Source organism: Numida meleagris, chromosome 6 (assembly GCF_002078875.1).
Source record: "Numida meleagris isolate 19003 breed g44 Domestic line chromosome 6, NumMel1.0, whole genome shotgun sequence".
Taxonomy (NCBI): Eukaryota; Metazoa; Chordata; class Aves; order Galliformes; family Numididae; genus Numida; species Numida meleagris.
This window is the reverse complement of record NC_034414.1, coordinates 14,511,553-14,530,487: the sequence shown is the minus strand read 5'-3', so window position 1 is coordinate 14,530,487 and position 18,935 is coordinate 14,511,553. Positions and strand designations below refer to the sequence as shown.

Genomic DNA, 18,935 nt, shown 5'->3' with positions numbered 1-18,935 from the left:
AGGGGCTGCATATTTTAATAGGATGATTAAAAATCCTGTATCAGAACGTATCAAGTCTCAGGTATTTACATACAATTTAAAAAATGTTTTATTGCTCCCTTTTTGCAAGTTGTACTTTTGTCCGCTGTTCCTGTCTATGTGAAAACTAAAACTGTCCCAGTTCCTGCAGAGCGCTGCCTTCTCTGCCCTCCTCTTTCCCTCTAAGCTTGTTGAATATACTGCTCAGCTGAATAACTAGAGATACTTCCCTCCCCTTTTCTCCCAACCTAGCAGTCTTTCCCTCTCCAGCGTTTTTTTCAGTGCTCTTTTTCATTCTCTCTGCTGACTCCATTTGCTTATGAGGATGAGGGGTCCAAAGCCACATAATGACCAGATTTGTCCACATTCCTGCAATCAAGGCTGAGTGTTTGATTTTTTTTTCGTTGAAAAAGAATATTCACTTGAAGTAGAAGTGAGTCTGAGCAGATACTAAATGAGTATAAGCACAGCATACATTCAGAGCGGCTTAGGGAAATATCTGAATTAGAAGTTATAGATCTGGAAGAGATATCCCGATTCCAAAGCATTTGCACTCATGTGGAAGGAGGCAGGTGGAGCTCACGGAGTTCTGACCCAGAAATAGCTGAGAGTTTGGTAGGTTTTCCCATATTAGCCAGAAATTGAGTTACGTGTTTTTCCTGGCAGTTTGTTTAGGTCCATCTCTGAATCTGTTTGCTGAACGATGCCCTTCCAGAAACTAACAAACATGTGCTTGGGGCATTGGTATAATTGAACACATAGACAGAAACAGGGCCAGCAGTAAATTAAACACAAAACAGCAGTACAGGAAGGCAGGGAATGAATTAGATGAGTAAGACTGAGCTCCATCTCCATATGCCAGCCATGTGATTTTTCTCAATGCCTGTTACCACACAGAGGAAAGCAGCAACTGCATGGCTAGCGTGGGGCAAAGGAAGAAGTGTAATGCATTCAGTTTTGGAGGGCACAAATACTATCTTTTTTCATTTTCTTTGCATATGAACAGTTGATGTCTGTCAAGCATCTTCCATTAGAGAATAAGAAAGCAATCTACAAGTCCTTCAGATAAGTTACCACACAGAGACAGTACTTGCCCACTGTAGTAACCAGTTGGCTTATGTGTGTAATAAAAGTGAAAAGAAATAGAATATTACTAAGCCACCAGCATCCACTAACTGTGGGTGAATGGGGCTCTCTGCTATGAAGAGACCTCTTTGCTCTGGACTGAATGTTGCCATCTCAGGGATGAAAGGTCCCACTCTTCACAACATACTGCATCACTGCAACGCAGAGACAAGGAGCCTGTTTCCTTCCGGGAGCTGGAGAATGAAATCACTTAGATGGGGTATAAATCAGCTGATTTGAATTTGTAACATAATAGCACTCCATTACAATGGAGCCAACAGCCCCAATATTGAGAAAAGCACCATGGGGCTTTAATGGTCACAAACAAGCATCACCCGTATGGTGTAGGTTAGATAAAAAACGGCACCTTCAACATTTGAGAATTTAGTGTGACCCCTCAGATATCTGATCAGGATTAATTCTCTAATCCAAGGAAATTAAAAGGGACTACAGATGTCCTGCAAAGGCTACCTTTATGGTAGCGGCTGGTCCAGTTCCCTCAGTAGCATCCAGAACTTTTCCTCAGGTATGACCTTCCACACATCCTTTGACACAGGTCTAGAATAACACCACCCATCACTGCTGCTTGGAGATCCAGTAATGCAATGGCACAGAAGCGTGCACATTGCTGCAGTGGGAACTAGGGTGTGAAGAAGGAATCTGCGGTACAGGTCACATCTATAGCAGGTAGTCCAGAGGGCCATCGTAAATCCCATCCTCCTCAGCAGGTCCAGCCCAAGCTGTTGTGCCATGAAACCTCCCTGGATTGATATTGCTCATGCTGAGACCCAGCTGGGTCTTTCATTGCATTGGACTTAAGACAGTCAGGAATTAAAAGAAGATTGTCTGGCCCTCAAGGACCAGTTAAGGCGTTGCATGTGACCATCTTGGAGCTGCATAATTAAACCCAGCACATAGCTGTTAATCAAGCACGTGAAGGCACTTTACATAATATTTGTGCTTTGCTAATTGAGAATTCTCAGATGCCCGCATTTAGAGGGCTGTAGAAGAAGACTCACTGCAGTCAGCCCAGGGTCCGTCTGTTCCTATTGGCCCCTGGAGGTGGGACTGTGATGCATCATGCTCCCCACTGGAAAATGGCATTGGTAAAGTGAATCTCGGATTTAATCAGAAGGTGAAATGGTGTGAAAAAAGACTTCTTCAAATGGCATGAAAGATTACATTCTAACATATGTGCAGTGCCAACCCATGTTATTTCTACAGCCTGCTCCACTGGCTACCTGTTCCACCAGCATGCAGTCCTACATCCTTCTGTGGCTCCTAGCTCCACTGAAATGAATGTTCATGTTCTGGAGGCTGTGTTGTAGCAGAACAGTAAATTTGGGACAATGAGAAAGTAGTTCTTGACCCCAGCATGTCCTTGAAATATTTACATGCACAACAGCCTGTTTCTACAAAGCATTCAGTGTCTCCATTTCCAGGTGCTTGTTGTAAGAAGGATCTGAAGATGCTTAGAAGCAAACACAAAACAAACCACACATTCAGATGGAAGTAGACATGTCAGCCATTGCTTGTTTTTCAAATACTTTCTCCCTTGGAGCACTTAAGCATTTGAGGTTTAGTGTCTGAAAAATGAGCAAGGAGATACTCAGAAACAAAATGCAAGCAGAAAAGCATAATGCCCAGTGCAGCTGCGTAACTTAGTCGGACTGCAAAGCAAAGCATCTATTGGCAACCACGTTAAAAAAAAAAAAAAGAAAAAAAAATTGTGTTTATAACAGCAACAATAAGATGGGCACTGATGTTTCAGTGTGGAATGGCCAAATGACTGCAAGTAATAGACTGAACTATGTATTTCAGCGATGTGGTGCTGCATCCTCTTGATAGGTGAGACAGCTGCACCCACCCACTCAGGACAAAACTAGGACCTACCCGTAGGTGCTTGATGCTCCCAGCCTCTTTATTTCTGTAGGTGTCCCATCCTAAACACTCTTCCTCTTCCTGCTCATTGTCTTCATCCCCCACACACCCCCACGCACGTGGCTCTGGATCTCCTCATCATGTTCTTCTCGTTAAAAACCCCATTGTTCATTTGTTTGTTTGTTCTCTCTCTTTCTCTCCTCTTTTTCTCTCTCTTTCCCTCTCGTTTTTTTTTTTCTTTCTTTCTTTCTTTCTTTTTTTGTCTCCTCTGTTTTGTGTACCCAGGCAGCCCATTGAGTAACTTCTTTGACGTAATTAAACAACTTTTTTCAGACGAGAAGAACGGGCAGGTGAGCCATCCCCCCGGCACGCCAACCAAGCATAGCGCAAACAGCAAGCGGAGCGATTCCGGTTCTAATGACTATGGGTCTAGAGGAGACAATAAGTACCCTGCTGGCAAAGACAAGGCAAAGATGGTCTCATCAGTCGGCCTACAAGACCAACCTTAAATAAACACATAAAAAATTAAATAACTTAGAAACAAAATCAGAAACAAACAAACAAAAAAAAAAAGCAAGAAAGAATGAAAGAATATTCCTTAGCAAGCTAGCCTCTAAACTAGAAGGATGTATATACCTTGCCACAACAGTACAAAACTGTCTATAGACAAATTTTGTATGAAGGAATGACTGTATATATATACATATATATATTTATATATGATATATAATATATATCTCAGAAACAAACACAAAAACAAACGAACGAAAGAATGAAAAGAAAAGAAAGAAAAGAAAAGGTAGCACAGATGACAAACCCAGTTCGACAGATCTTGGGTTGTGGTTTTTTTGATTGCTTTTTTTTTTCTTCCCTTTTTTTGAATGTTTTTCTTTTTTTTTTCTCCTTCCTGATTTTTTGGGTTTTTTTTTTTAATTATTATTATTACTTTTTGTTTTCTTTCGGTTTGTTTCTTGTTCTGTTCATGCTCTCTCTGTGTTTCTGACGACACCACTTGTTTCCGCTCTGCTACCAGGAATTATCCCGAAAAGTTAACATGTCAGCCACGGCTTCACCTTCTGTGCTCTGCGGACACTTGTTGACGGAAGGCAACCGATGTAGACTGTCCAAGGACCAGTCCTGTTTGAGGTTCCCAGCCTCCCCTCTCCCTTCAGGAAGTGGGTTTCTCCCCCACTTCTCCCCAAACATCTCCCCAATGCACGCCTTTTTTTTTTTTTTTTTTCTTTTTTTTTTCTTTTTTTCCTCTCTCTTTTTCATTTTTGGTGCTCCATTTTTTTTTTTCTTTTTTTTTTCTTTTTTTCCTCTCTCTTTTTCATTTTTGGTGCTCCACAAGAGAGATCTGCTCAGTTGCGGGATTGCACAGTCTGGGCTGAAAGGAGGTTGCAAATTGTTGGAGTGAAAGCTTTCCCCTTGGCAGCTTCTGTCCGCGCAGGTGAACTCAGCCTGGAGCGGGAGGGTGCGGGGAAGGAGACGGGGTAGCGGGAGCGCAGTGTTGCGTGAATCCAGAGCGCGTTCTCATCAGAAACCAGCCAGGAGCAACTCAAAACTAAGCGTTGAACCAAGACAATACTGGGGAGCTTCATCACGGGATTTTCTTAACCTTCTTTTTCTCCCCAACACCTTTTCTGTTTCTTTTGCCCCCTTTTTTTATATATACATGTATATATGTGTGTATATTTTGATATGAATATACATGCATCCATACGTATATATATATACACAGAAAATAATTGTGTTTTGTTTTGATTTGTTTTGTTTTTAATGCTGTCTCATTTTGCTTTTTGACCTGCTGGAAGGGGAAAGGAGTAAACTTAGGAGGGAGAGGGGGGTTAAACGAGTAAACACATACAAACAAAACATGAAAACTTAGGGAAAAGGCAACTTCTGGTAGCAAAGAAGAGGGACAAGACTCTGCCAAGGACTGTCTCTCCTGCCGCCAGGCACAGTTGCTGCTGCTGCTACTGCTGTTCCTCCTTCGACACCTTCCTCCCCATCTGTCAGCTCCCTGCCACTGTGCCACCGCGCTGGGACCTTCTTCCACCAGCTGGAGCCTCCACCGCACCCTGCATTTAGAGGCAATTGTTGTGTTGCTAGTGCTGCATTGATATCAGTATTATTATTTCTTTAAGTTACCAATTTCATTCGTTGGCTTGGGTGAATTTTTTCTTAAAAAAAAAAAGAAAAAAAGAAAAAAAAAGAAAAAAAGAAGATGAAGAGGAAGAAAAGAGACTTATCTTGGGTTTTATTTCCTGTGTGTGTGTGTGTGCAAATCACTGGCACTTAGTTCATCTGAGCAAGACAAGGTGGAGTCAGGGCAATGGGAGACTTAATCACGAAGCTACTGTAAAACTTTAAAAAGTACTGCAAGATATTTTTATAAAGTTTTAGTTGTTTTTTTTTTTAGTTTTGGTTTGTTTCGGTTTGTTTGTTTTTTGTTTTGTTTTGTTTTTTTTTTTTGAAGGGGAGGAGGGCGGGGTTGGGTGGATGGGGACCTTTTTTTTTTTTGCATTTCAGTTCTTAGGTCTTGGTTATTTATATATACATATATATATATTTAAAAACTAAGCTGTTAGATATATCTTCTGTTTAATAACTGTGTAGAGGCAACATTGAATCTTATTTATTTTGCGGAGGAGGGGGAAAAAAGACACAGCAACCCCGTAAGTGTTCATCTTGTGACTTTGAGAAAGAAGAATTGCCGCCTTTTTTCCTCCTCCTCAAGAGTTACGTGACCAAGTGTAACTTATTCTGGCCCAAGTTCAAAGGTTAAACAAACAAACAAACAAACAAACAAACGTGGTTTTACGCCTGGAAGACAAAACACAGTGAGAAGTACTTCTTGACTGAGATTTTAAGAATGTAGGCTTAGCATTAGTGTTCAGCTCTTTTATGACCTTCGATTGCTGCTCGTTGGGTTCCTATGGGTGTATGTTGTATCGCAAGATTATTTTTTTTTAAATGATAATGTTGTATGAGTTCTTTTTTGTTGTTGTTGTCGTCGTTGGTTTTTTTTAATCATTTTTCCCCCTTCTCGGACCAGTTTTACTTGTACATAGGTTTGAAGATTAAAAAGAATTTTTAAAGACACAACTGGGGCAAAGACCTTTGACTTTGGCCCCGCTTCCCCATTCCCCCAAACGGGAGGGATTTATTTTGCGTTTCCGTTCTATTTATTTATTTATTTTCCCTACTCCTAACCTTTTCTCTCGTATTGCTGTGTGCATGTCAGACACCAGGGGGTGATGGCTGGGGAGGGGGGGAGGCAAGGGTGCAGGAGAGGGGGGCAGTTTTAATTGCATGACATTGCTGTAAATTAGTCTCTTTTGCTTTCGTTGTCTTTCCTGCCTCCGCCCTCTCTCTACTTCTCCTCCGAGCTCCCCTCCCATCACCCCCGTCCTTCTTTTCCCTCTTTTCTCTTCCCTTGTGTATAGATTTTGATGCTTCTGTTACATTGTACCTCTACAAAAGGCTGGGATTTCAATACAAAATAATAATAATAATTTAAAAATACCTATATCAGCAAAACCCACGTGGTACAAGCAGGAAGGGGATTACTTACACAAGATATAAGAATAAACGAAAGCAATACCTCTTGTTATCCTTCCTATTTTGTACTTTGAAGACACACACACGCGCACACACACATATACAGACACAAACTGACGTTATTTAATGGTTTAAAATGGACAACAAAATCTGATGTATCCCTTGTTAAATAACTGTGAGCAACTTTAGTTCAAAAACCAATAAATTCATTCAGTAAAGATACGAGCTGTGGCGTGTCCTCTTTGTGTCCGTGAGACGAGCCTCCTCCCCGCGCCGCCCGGCCCGGTAAGTACGGCGGCTCCGCCTCGCGCTGCCTCTAGAGGGCGCTGCTCCCGAACGCCTCGGGGCCTCGAGGCGCCATTCCCCGCGCGCCCGGCGGGAAGGGGGCGTCACGCGGCGCGGCCGTTGGGCGCGAGGCAGGTCCCTGACGGCCGGAGGAGGGAGGGCGGCGGCTGCACGGAGCAGGTAGGGGCTGGGGACGGGCGGGAGGCTGCAGGGAACGGCGCTTCTGGAAGGTTCCACGCTGCCGCCGCAGCCCAGGGCAGGGAAGCCCTCGGGTTTCGGGGGGATTTCTTGATTTGCCAAGAAGTGAGGCGATGCGGGGGGGGCGGAGGGAGAAGCAGCGGTGGAACGGAGAAGACGATGTTCTGAAAACGAAGAGAATAGCAAATGCTGCGGGATCTGGGAGCTCCGAGCTGGGGAGGGCGATGGGTGCAAGGAGCTGCTGGGCTCCGTGCCGAGGCGGCAGCAGGGGCGGGCTGCTTCGAGATGTTTCTCTTGCTGCGTTTGGAGAAATGTGGGTGAGTTGGAACGATCTCCTCGTGCCTCTGATAGCACGCGTAACTGCGGTCCGTTGTGTTGCTCCTTGTGGTCTCCCAGCGCTTGAAGAAAACAGTGGTTTTGCAAAGGGGAGAGCCTCGTGCTTGGAGCCTACCCACGTTTATTCTGCTTTTTATTGATCCTATTGGAAGACAGTCACGTACGGATAAGGAAAGGGTCCAAGGAGGGCGGTTACAATGGGTTGATGGTTGAACTAGATGATCTTGGTGGTCTTTTCCAACCTTAATGATTCTATGATTCTGTTCTGTAACAGTCCCCAGCTGTTTGATGTTTTATTATCACTTTCAGTGCATAGGAGAGATCGTTCTTTAGGATGAAGAGGGTTGATGATGTGCAGACTCACGCTCTGCACAACACCCTTTTCCATTTTGTAGCTTGACTCAGCAGGCAGGTAGTAACCCCAGCGAGGATTTTGGTCTTTCTCTGCGGGCGAGGTGCTCTGCCAGGTGCTGGCTGTTAGCTCATCCGAACCCGGTACCAGCTGCTGTCTGCTGAGAGATGCCTTGAGCTGCCACACCTGCGCTTGAGCTGCTTCAGCTGGCTTGTGCTGCTGTGCCAATCAGCTCAGGGCTCCTGTTCTCCCTGGGAGCCCTCCACCTCCCCAGGCTTTGTACCTCGAACACTGGCTACCCTTCACCTCCATCTCTCTGATGTTCTCTGCGTACGCAGCGCGCCACTTCCTGAGTGCAAACTGAAGACAAAGAAAGTGTGTAAGACCCTAGTCAGCATTTTCTGTTTGTCTGCACTCACTTGCATGTGAATTTTGTTTAGATAATGCATATGTGAAAATGCATTTGTGCTGAAGGTGAGCTGTTGTTAACTGAACCAGTACATGATGTGCTGTACGTATAAGCAATAAATTGTGTATACGTGCATCAAATGAGCAGCTGAGGCTGCTGAGGTGTGGAGATGATTCTCATTGCCACACGTCAACGTGCAGTCAGTTTGGGGGCTGAGGAAGAAGTCAGTTGTTTTTGACAGCAATAATGCAAATTGTCTAAGGTTTGTAAGCAACGCGTAAGAGTTTCCTCACTAGTCAGGTTGCTTTAATGAAAGTGATCTGATACAAGTGACTGAGCTTTAACGGTTTGTGCTGGTCGGGGTATTTGTAAAAACAGCAAAACCTGTGCAAGGCCTCGAGGTAGTGCTAATTCCAGCACCTGCTGTTAGGAGGTGTGCCTTTCCTCCTGCTGGGTCAGGCTGTACCTTTAACCCAGCAGGCTTGGATGGGCAATGCCCACGGGCATTGATTGTCTGCAGGACTCATACAGTACCTTTGCTTTGTTTTAGCTGTATTATACGCTGGCATTTGTACGTGGGCTCCTGGAAGAAGAGCAGGCTGTTTTGGTAAGGAAGCAGATTTAGTTCACTATTTCTTAATATAGAAAACAGAGAAGGGAGGGAGGCACTAGTATGAAAACTGGAAAGTGTCTTAGCTCTTTGTTGTACCCTTTAATCTGCTTATTTTATTTAAAACCACTTCAGCAGCTGCCGCTCCTGCTTAATTTGGAGAACAAAACCTGAGCGGTTCAATTGGCTGGGGACACTGGAGGCCACAAGTGGAAGGGAAACCCACGCTGAGGGCGAGTCCTTTCTTCTCCTTAATGCACAACTTATTGTGTGGGTTATTTTTAGCGCTGTAATCTTGCTGAGTGCTGCTGAGAGAAACTGTGCCAGGCGGGCTGGCAAGCTTTGAAGGGCCTGAGAAATGGGATTTCCTGTTCCAGCGGCTCAGAGCTGACTCTTGCTATTGTCAGGAGCTATTATCGCCTTCTCGCAGCCAAGGCAGATAACGCAGCTTCAAGGTCAGGGAAGACGCAGGCTCTCAGCAGCAGCCCTAGCAGTAGGAAGAGCGTGCGTGCAGTCAGGGTGTTTGTGCAGCTGCTGCAGTTCAGGGCACTGCCTGGGAAGACGGCTCTGCCTGTGGATGGCAGAAGCGCAGCTGAGGACGGATGCGATTTCTGCTGACTGGGCCCAGCCCTGCTCGCAGCTTCACAGGGCAACGTGTCCTTCCTATTGGACTCCATAGGAGTGTCCCCTCCTATTCGGACGTGGCTGGCAGGCAGCATATCCCCCCATGCCACAGCAGGTCCGGGGAGGAGGCCGGCCTTGAGGACGGCTGCGCTTGCAGATCTAGCAACAGACAAACAAAAGAGTGTCAGAAAAAGAAACGGCGCTTACAATGAAGTTTCATACGCCCTAGAAAAGGTATTCACATTGAGACAGTGACTTCACACTGCAGTGTTTGTTCTGCCTGGATAAATCCTCTGTGAGCATCTTCATTCTTAAAGTACAGTCAACCTCCAGAGCAGATGAAATGAGGCTGAATCAAGGCCCTCCTGACCCAACACCAGGATGCGCACCCTGCAGCTAACTGAAATTAGATTTTGGTGTAATCCTGTTCATGACTGTTCTCAGCCAGGCCTTGTTATGTATATAAATGGGATAGGACAACAGCGCTTTCTGCACTCTGAAGCAGAAGCTTGGGTGTGATTTGTTGTTTAGTTTGGAGAAGAGATAGCTCAGAACTGGCTCTAGGGTGGGCCTGCAGAGAGACGGGCTGCACCCAGATGGCTGTGGCCGCTGGTGTCCTGGTGTTAAACTGCTGAGCTTTATTCTCCTGCAGGAAATGTAAGTGCAGAATCAAATAGCAGTTAGCCTTGTCAGAAACGTCTGGGATGATTTTTAGGAGACAGGATCTCTGGTGAAGACGTTTTAATTCGCGATTACAATGGCGGGCGTCCTGCCAGCAGGTGCGCGCCTATGGACACAGTATGACTGCTTTTGTAGCTCGTCTCCCCCGTGCCTACCCCCTCCCCTGTTTCCCTCTTGGCTGGGTACTCCAGGTTCACAATCTAACCGAAGGTTTACATTTGTTAATTCGTGTGCTATCTTGCGCCAGTCAATCGCCATCCTGCTATTTCCAAGGCGTCTCAGTACTCTTCCTACCTTATTGATACGGTGATTTTCTCCCAAGCTTCTTCCATTGTGTCCGAAGGACGCTTCCTTTGTTAAACGAAGAGCACCGAGGGGGGCTGCCAGGCCTTCCCGATGCCTCTTCAGGCACTTCCTCGGGCATGTCCTGACTTGTTCTCTGGCTTGATCAATCTCGTGCAGGATACTCTTGCAATGTGTATGTCAAAATATTACATATGTACATTCATACTGGCTAAACATAATTGTTGCTGGCTATACACGTATACTGCCAGTTATTTTGTAGTCTTTATTTCTATAAATCACTCCGTTCATTTAATCTTTGCGATGCTAGATGACCATGAAACAAAATTCTTATATTGTTCTTATGCAGAAACAACATTCCATTCCTACAGCCTTACCCACTGGGATTGGAGCACAACGACGATGGCAGCTTTGTCAGTACTTCACACGGGGTGAATGGGAGCCTGATTGGGCTATAGGTAAATAAAAGCAGCTATCTGAGGGCAAGATGGCACCGCTCTCTTCCCTTCCCTGCCCCTTGCCTTGCACTGAAGTGTAAACTGGTAAGCATGTGGTGGGGAGGCTGAATAGCCCGTCCCTTACTGCACAACAGGCTTTGTACTGTTGGTTTTTCCTGGCACCAGTGGTGCTGCTCCTGGGTGGAACAACTGCGGGAGTGCCCCAGCAAGCCCCTTGGAGCAGTAGCCAGATGAAGAATTGCATTCAGAGGAGGCACGGCTCTGTGCTGCTGCTTCCTTGTGGCTGTGTTTAGCTTCTGTTTTGCTTGCTGTGGCTTGGAGCTGCAAGGGACTGAGCTCAGTGCTGGTGGTGGAGGAGCTGATGCTCAATTTGAGACCAAACGGTTGCCACAGCCACACTGAGATAACAGTGGGACGTGGCCAAAATGGAATCTGTTTGCTGCTGCGTGAGATTCCCTGGGCATATTTTCTTGTGTTTATTTATCTACTATTTATCTATAGCTTGTTTTCCACCAAAGGTCCTGTCCCCTGGGTCAGGAGGGTGACATGTGGATGTGGCACCGCAGGGCCACAATCTGCCTTCCCTGATTATCTGCTTTTCGTAGTTATCATTTATTTACAAAGAATGACTCAGCAGCTGTTGACTTGGCAAATGCTGCTCTCTGCACCTTAGCCAGGCCTGCATCCACCTGGCAGCAGGAGAAAAACTCAGAGCTGCCCTCAAGGCTTTGCCATTGTGGTGTGCAGGGAGCTCTGGGGTCATGCAGCAGCGGGTCTGGCTGCAGGGATGGAGCTGCCTCTCAGAAAGGATGTGCTGCTAGCTGGGTGCTGGTGTGTTTGTATACCTTTGGCTTTTACTTATTTCTAAGAGTGGTGTTTGCAGTGCATGTGTTCTACCTTATGCGGACCTTCAAGGTGCAGGGGTGCAGCTGGATGAGGAGGCCTCTAGGAGAGCTGAGGTCTGTTTTGTTCTTCTGAAACCGTTAATCTTGGTGATTTTGTCCACCTTATGTTGTCTTGTTGTCAGCTGCTCTGTGTGGACTATACGGCCTCAGCAAAGGATTGTCGCTTACTCTGGGAATAGCTGTGTGCCCCAGGTGCTTCTGTTCTCCAAATAATGAATATTGTAAAACATCTCTTACTTCTTTATCGCTACACTCAGCAACAGAGAGGGGAAGTTGAGCTTTTGATGGTGTGGAGCCCGGTAGCTCCTCCTGCAGCAGGCAGCCTGCAGCATTCCCCACAGCTGCCAAAAGCTGAGCGTGGGATGCCGTTGCACAGCAATAGCTGGCCCGGCTCCAGGCTGACGTGCTGCTGACGCACTCCACTGGATCCAGTGCCCTCGCCCACTGATTTGCAGGCACTGAAATATGCTGCGTGGGGACAGCACTGCCTGCCTTGCTGGAGCTGCCCCAAGAGGAGGTTCTTGTTCATGGATTGCGTGCCGATGTGCTTCCATTCCACTGGCACTTGCCCCTCCGTGTGCTGCGGCCGCACGTTTCCTGGGGAGCGTGGAGCTCTGTGTAGCCAGCGCAAAGCTCAGCTGGTTGCCAGCATTAGGGCATCCCGTGGAGGGGTGCCTACAGGCTGCGTGTGCTCTGCTGCCTGAGTGAGCGCTCAGGGGAAGGAGCAGTGCAGGCATTCCCATAGCTATGGTATGGGCTGGTACGATAGCTATGCCTGAACTGTGTCATTCGGGCAACCCAGACACAGAACAATGTTATGGGAAGGAAGAATTTATTGTTGTACCACTTGATGTTTAGAAAAGGGCCAAGAATATCTGTGATTTATGCGTTAGTGTTGTGATTTAACCCAGCAGGCAGCTCAGCACTACTCAGATGTTTGCTCGCTCTCCCCCTCTAAGTGGGATGGGGAAGAGAATCAGGAAAAAAGAAAAGGGGTAGTGAGTTAGGACAGTCGAAGGATTAACTATTGCACGGGGCTGGGGTAAGTAAAATGTAAGGCAAGATAAGAAAAGGAACTTGGCGAAACTCCATTATCAGCAGGGACCAGCACAAGGAACCGGCTGAAGGCGGAGTGACTCTGCAAAGCAGCAGTGGGGTGAAAAGGGCAGAGTGATGAAGACATCGAGCCTTCATCCAACGACCACCAGAAGGGGGGAAGAAGACCTCGAGCCTTCATCCAACGACCACCAGGAGGAACTACAGCGCATGCACCGGGGGAGGGACCGTATGCAAAGGAATTCCTGGGAAATGATGAATATGTAGAGGGTCCGGGGAAACCTGCTGAATATGTAGATGTTTCCCAGGAAACCTGCTGAATATGTATAAGCTTGGCTTTTAAATATCTAACATTTCTGCCCATGGTTATGCGAGTTTGGTAGGGCGGTGACCCCCTCGCATCTGGTGTGGGCACAGCACCGTAATAAAGATACCTGCTTTATAACCTAATCTCGGGTTATGGAGTTTGATTCCGCAAATCAGTAGAACTCACAGGTTGCTCACCCAGTGACTGATGCCCAGCCAGTCCCAGAGCGGTGGCAGCTCCCCAGTCAGCTCTCCCCAGCATTTACAGTATTTTGTGATATCACATGGTGTGGGACGTCTGTTTGGGCAGTTGAGGTCAGCTGTCCCAGTGCTCTCCCCTTCCTGCTCCTTGTGCCACCACAGCCCCCTCGTGGGCAGGACAGCATGAGAAGCTGAGATGTCCTTGGCTCAGCGCTGCTCAGCAGTAACTGAAGCATTGCTGTGTTATCTGCACTTTTTCTCCTTAAGCCAAAACACAGCATCACACCAGACACTATGGAGAAAGTTGACTGTCCCAGCTTAAACTGGGGCAATTAGAAAAGGCTGAATAGATTGAGTTGGTCAGATCAATGCAGCAGAGGTAATGGCAGTGAGTCACAGAAAGGGAACTCGAACATATTAAGAGAGGCAGACTGAATTGTTGTCTCTTCAGCTGGTGGAAATCTGCGCAAGGTCATTGGCCTCACTGGGTTAAGCTTTAAATCTGGCTCTGAATGAGCAATAATTCTGGCTCCAGGTTTCACTTCTGCCTTTGTCCTTTCCCTTTGCTCTTTTGTGTGCCGGGATAGGTTCAGAGGACAGGAGCTGGCACAGCTGCTGGATTATCACACAGTCCCAGGGAATGCACTCGGGTTTTCCTGACTTAGCTGTCAGCAAGAAGGGAACAGAATGGTGTTGCTCAGGGAAAAGCTCCTCAGCGGTGTTAGAATCACAGGGCTCTTGTGGATTGTTTTTGTGGTTTGTGCTACATAGGAGTGGAGGGCTGTGACTTGGAGTATTCCCTTACAAGATTTAAAAGGAGAATCTTGTAGATGAAAGTGGGCTTGCTTTAAACCGGTACCCCTCAGCTCAGCTTGTGTGATGGCAGTCCCTGTGCATTTTACACTGCAGAGGAGTGAAAATGGAAGAAAATTACTTAGTCTAAGTGTAGCAGTTTTAAGTTTGATGAGCTCGCTGTAGCTTTTAATCTTACTTTTAATATTGCTGGCATGTGTGGGCTTGGTTTGGTTGGTAACCCAACCAGGGATCCTGCTACAGCCATTTGAATCGCATTCAGACCCCTGTCTTCTAGGTTTGTGTGAAACCAGCCAACAGTTCACATGTTCAGAGTAGGGGGGAAAAAAAAAAAAGAAACAAGCAGATGGAGTGCTTACTTCATTGTGAACACCTGGCTTTGAAAAAAAGCCCGTGTTTTCATGTCGTGGACGAGAAGTTGTTCACCAGCAAAATGAAACAATGCTCTTAGAAAGAACCCGAGCTATTTGTTTGAGGAGCACCTGGATCAGAAATGAACGTGAATCCAGTAATAACAGTTAATTAAACTGCTGTAAGAGATGTTTTAATCTCTTTCCTCCAGCTGTAGTTTCACTTTTGCCTTCATCAGGGAGATTATAATGAAGAGCAGAGTGCTTTTAATCCAATCAAAATTCCTGAATGGATTGGAGTGTTTGTCCTGCTTTCACATTTAAGCGGTGGTTACACCACCAGACTAATTTAGTTCAAGGTTGCTATCCTGTTACTAAATTCAGCCCAGCGGCTGGATGTGGGCAGGAGAAAGGTGATTCCAGGGTATCTGTTTTGCTCGGTGGTGTATGAAGGTCTGTGCAGCAGGGCCAGGTCTCGAGCTGCAGCCCCTAAGCCGGGCAGCCCGGAGCTGCTCAGCAGGGAGGTTCCGGCTGAGCGCCGCTGGGTTTGAAGCGGGGCGGCGGTGCTTTTAATAGGCAGATGTGAGCATTCTGGCTGTGATACCAGTGTCCCCAGAACTGTTAAAAGGACTTCAAAAATCAATGCATTTCCACCCTTTGCACTCTGTCATGACACAGGCTGTAGAATATTTAATATTAGCATGCAGTTAAACAAAACAAAAACCCCAGGTTAGCCAAGATGAAGACTGGGGATGCATTTCTGTGTTTTGTTGTCTTACCAGAATTTAGATTTGAGAATCAGCTCTTCTGCCTGAGATACTCCGTCAGTTTGATGCTTAAGAACAGAGAGAATATTTCTTGAATTGATTTTTGGAAGCTAATCCTGTGGAAATTAGTTTTGTGTTTGAAACTTTGTCAAGTGCAATCAGGAAGAAAAAAGAAAAGTCATTAGGAAAACTCATCTACTCAGAGCTTTCAGGTATAAGAAACAGTAACAACCTTATGTTCAGTCCCTGCAGAAAGCAGCAGACTGGAACTCATAACTGCTGTGTGGCCTTCTGGAGCTGGGTGGGTGTTCCTGCTCTATGAGTATGTGGCATAGAATTGCTGTGCAGCACTTCTTTATCAGAATAAGCACCCACCTTCAACAGCTTGCATATCTGCCCTGCTGGGGGATCCCTGAACTACTTGTTTGGGTCACTGTGCTGGTTAAAAGGCCAATTTGTTTTCCCTGTTTGGGTTTCCTTTTGCAGTCCTTAAGGGCAGCACCTGCTTTGGGCATGTCTTAGAAGCCTTCCTAATGTCAGGTGAAGCGGTGGTTTTTCAGAGAAGCCCAAATGCTTTGTCAGATGCCGTTGGATGTGGTTTAGTGGGCACAGTGGTGATGGGTTGACAGTTGGACTAGATTATCTGAGTGGTCTTTTCCAACCTTAATGATTCTGTGAACTTCCTGACTGAGCTGCTGTTGCAGCTCTCCACTGAGCAGAAAGGCTGCCTAGCCCACACGCTTTGTACTCGTTCTTTTGAGTTATCTGGGGTTCAGAAAAAAGAGGAGTTCTATGTTAGAGACCTTGCACTACTTTGTGAGAGAATGTTAGCTGCCCGAGCTGGCATACAGGAAAGTGGCAGTGCTCAGGGCATTTTAATGACTCTCATAGATGTAATGAAAAGAATTAGCAGATGGTAAAACTTCAGTGGAGAAGTAAGGAGATAGAATACTCCTGATGTCAGATTCAATTCCCTGTCCTTTCTAGCTCAGAGCCAGGAAAGGCTCTCTGGAAAAGATGAGAGAACTTCCATTCTGAGTGCTCAGCCACAACAATTTGTTTTCTCAGAGCCATGTGCTGACATCACTTTGAGAAGCCCAAATGTCACAGCCTGAGTGGTTCTGCTGTTGTCTGTGAAAAGAATGGAGACCCCCATTAACACACTGAGGGGGCTTTGCCAGCTGCTTGGTGTCTTTAATGTCATTTCATGGGCTCCATCTGGTATATCAGGGTTTGTTTGTACTGCCTGCATCAGTATCATGTAAAGATGCCAGATCTGTCTTGAAACTCCTCAGGTTCTGGGCAAGTATTTAGGCCCTAGCAGCACAGCTAGCAGCCATACTGAGCGCTGTGCAGCTATGACTGCTGCAGGGCCCAAGCATTAGGAGCAGCTTTACACTGCGTAGCGTTGTCATTCACAAATGACATGACCAGCATTCTCACGTAGTAGGTTTGGGCAGAATAAGATGACCTTTTTCTCTGTCCTTGGTTTAGATAGTGGAAGAGTATTTCTGGCTTCTAATTGTTCTGTTAATGGAGAACTGAGGATTGACTAGGGTAAGCTAGATGGCAGGCATGAGTGAGGGCTTGTTTGATGAACTGTGGCTGTGCAAGACCAGTGCACTTAGTAAGCTCTTACAAAGCCGGCTTGTTCTTGCATGGGATTACTTGTTTCTCTCAGTCTTCTGCTAAGATGCAGGAGGAAATCCTTACCTGACAGCATCCCCTCTCAGACCCTTGATCAGTTCCAGCAGCATTTCAGTGTGGGCATGTTTGGCTGCAGCGAGGGTACCTCAGAGCCAGAGTTTCTCTCTGTTTAGATATGCTCATCAGAAAAGTGTCCCATAAGGAGCAAGCTTGATTTCTCTTAAAATACATGGTTAAAAGGTTGTTGCTCATACATAAAATGACAGAGTGCGCTGTGGGATTTCTGCTTTGGTAACTTACTGCAATTCTCAAGCAAGAAAGAAGGGAGTAGAGATGACTTTACTGGGCTGAAGAAAGTGATGCCCGATTGAGTTTGTCTTGGGACTTTGTGGAGTGGGCATGAAGCTGGTCAGGGAACGTAACCGCACAAAACATATGTGGGTTTAATAAATAATAAACATATTTTTAAGAGAACACCTTTAGTCTGTGAAGGCTTGGACTCACGTTGCTGTAGTTGCAGGCCTGGAAATTGCGTTAGGGATTCTACAGTGGCAAGTGTAAAGCTGGGAGTCTGTCTAATGAGACAAGGCCTTCAAAAGGCATCTGTGTGGGGGGGGGGGAATAGCTCAGAAGGTTTCTTCTGGCAGTTTTTGTTTGTATCTTTAGTCTTATTTAGCAGCTATGCAAAATAGCATAGCAGTTAATTGATCTTTCGGGGAGGATGGTTTGAACTTGGAATAATTAGGTGGTTCTGTTGTTTCAGCAGCACTTCTATCACTTTACGAAACACCCTTACTTACTTTAAGCAGTTGTGTGACAATTTTGTGTTAAGAGACCTAATGCCCTCCTTTAGATGTGATGGGATTTGGGCTCAGTTCTTGTATTCAGTTTGGCTGCTTGGTGAACTGCCGCAGCCATAGGCTGTCACTGGTAGGTTTCAGTGGCATCACCCAGGCTGAGTTTGAAGACTTTGTGACAGTTCTGTACCATTACGTTATTACAGTGTAACTCAGTAACCCCTGAAACGTACATAGTCACTGAGGCTGATCTTTACAGTAACGCTTACTCCTGGCAAGAAGAATATTAAGTAAGTGTTGGCACTTATTTCAGCGTATTTCCTTATTCCCCCTGTTAAAATCAACAAGGTGGGCCACACTGAAATAGGACAATTTCTTTTCTCATAAGCTGGTTGTAAAATATATATTAAAAAAAATACTGTCCTAGATGAAGCTTCTGTACTTCACAAATGTAAAATGTCTGCAGATAAAACTCAGGACAGCTGCCGTGAACAACACCTGGCTTTTCTAGATGCAATGTGGTACGTACTTATTGTTTTCTTGGTAGCTGATTTAGTGGTTTGCAGCTTTTCATCGAGGCATGGGCTCCTGGGATACTAGGTTCTGTCAGCCCTTCCTATGGGTAGATAAGGTATGGCTATTTGATAGTTATGACTCTCAGGTTTCAGTTCACAACATGAAGCTAAATAGGTTTAGAGAGAGTTGAACTACCACTTGTTCAACTCAACCTTTCCCAAATGTATTTCATTTCTAACTGCCCTTCTTTAAGACTTCTAATGCATTTTCACAAATAGATAATCAATCACCAAAAATAGTTGGATTTGGGTTGTTGTACTTGCTCTTTCTTTCTTACAGCGTGCGGTAGAGATTAAGGTATGTGCAGGTGGTAAGTACAGGGGCCTTAAAAATGCTGTTGTGCTGATAGCTTCCCCTGATTTCTGATAAACCAACTGATGACAATTTTTCCCTTTGGACAGTATTGTAGGGAATTGTTATGGAAAGGCTCAGATCACTGAATGAAGAGCGAAGGGGCACTTTCACCTGGGTGTGGTGGCAGTAGCAGAAGGACGTGGTGAGGAAGGGCTGTGCTCAAACAGCCTGCGTTAGCAGCACCCAGATGAGTGGCTCAGCAGGACACCAGTATGTCCACCTGCTGATTGACAAGGTACCCACGCTCTGTAAACAAACAAAAGCTGACACCTCTAGGCTCATAAAGGTTGTTTTCTTTTACTTGCTTCCCTACTTCCCT

The 18,935-nt window shown here is 45.9% G+C and overlaps 1 protein-coding gene and 1 long non-coding RNA gene across 17 annotated transcripts in view; both read left to right on the top strand.

Moving 5' to 3' along the window:
• The window catches only part of BRSK2 (BR serine/threonine kinase 2), a 302,070-nt gene extending 297,771 nt beyond the window's left edge, over nucleotides 1-4,299 (top strand). For 9 of the 15 annotated variants that reach the window (XM_021403461.1, XM_021403467.1, XM_021403474.1 and 6 more), the window contains one exon: nucleotides 3,310-3,643. In XM_021403461.1, the coding sequence (XP_021259136.1) occupies nucleotides 3,310-3,533 (224 nt within the window). In that variant the 3' untranslated portion in view covers nucleotides 3,534-3,643. Of the gene's footprint in view, nucleotides 1-3,309; nucleotides 3,644-4,057 lie in introns of those variants that run through there. The other 6 variants (XM_021403475.1, XM_021403465.1, XM_021403462.1 and 3 more) reach the window with 3 other exon arrangements.
• On the top strand, nucleotides 5,520-18,653 carry LOC110401911. 2 transcript variants are annotated; one of them, XR_002440681.1, is made up of 3 exons: nucleotides 5,520-7,053; nucleotides 8,719-8,775; nucleotides 10,758-18,653. It is a non-coding gene; the product is annotated as an uncharacterized LOC110401911 (long non-coding RNA). The 2 variants fall into 2 exon arrangements; XR_002440680.1 differs by having other exon boundaries at nucleotides 10,736-18,653.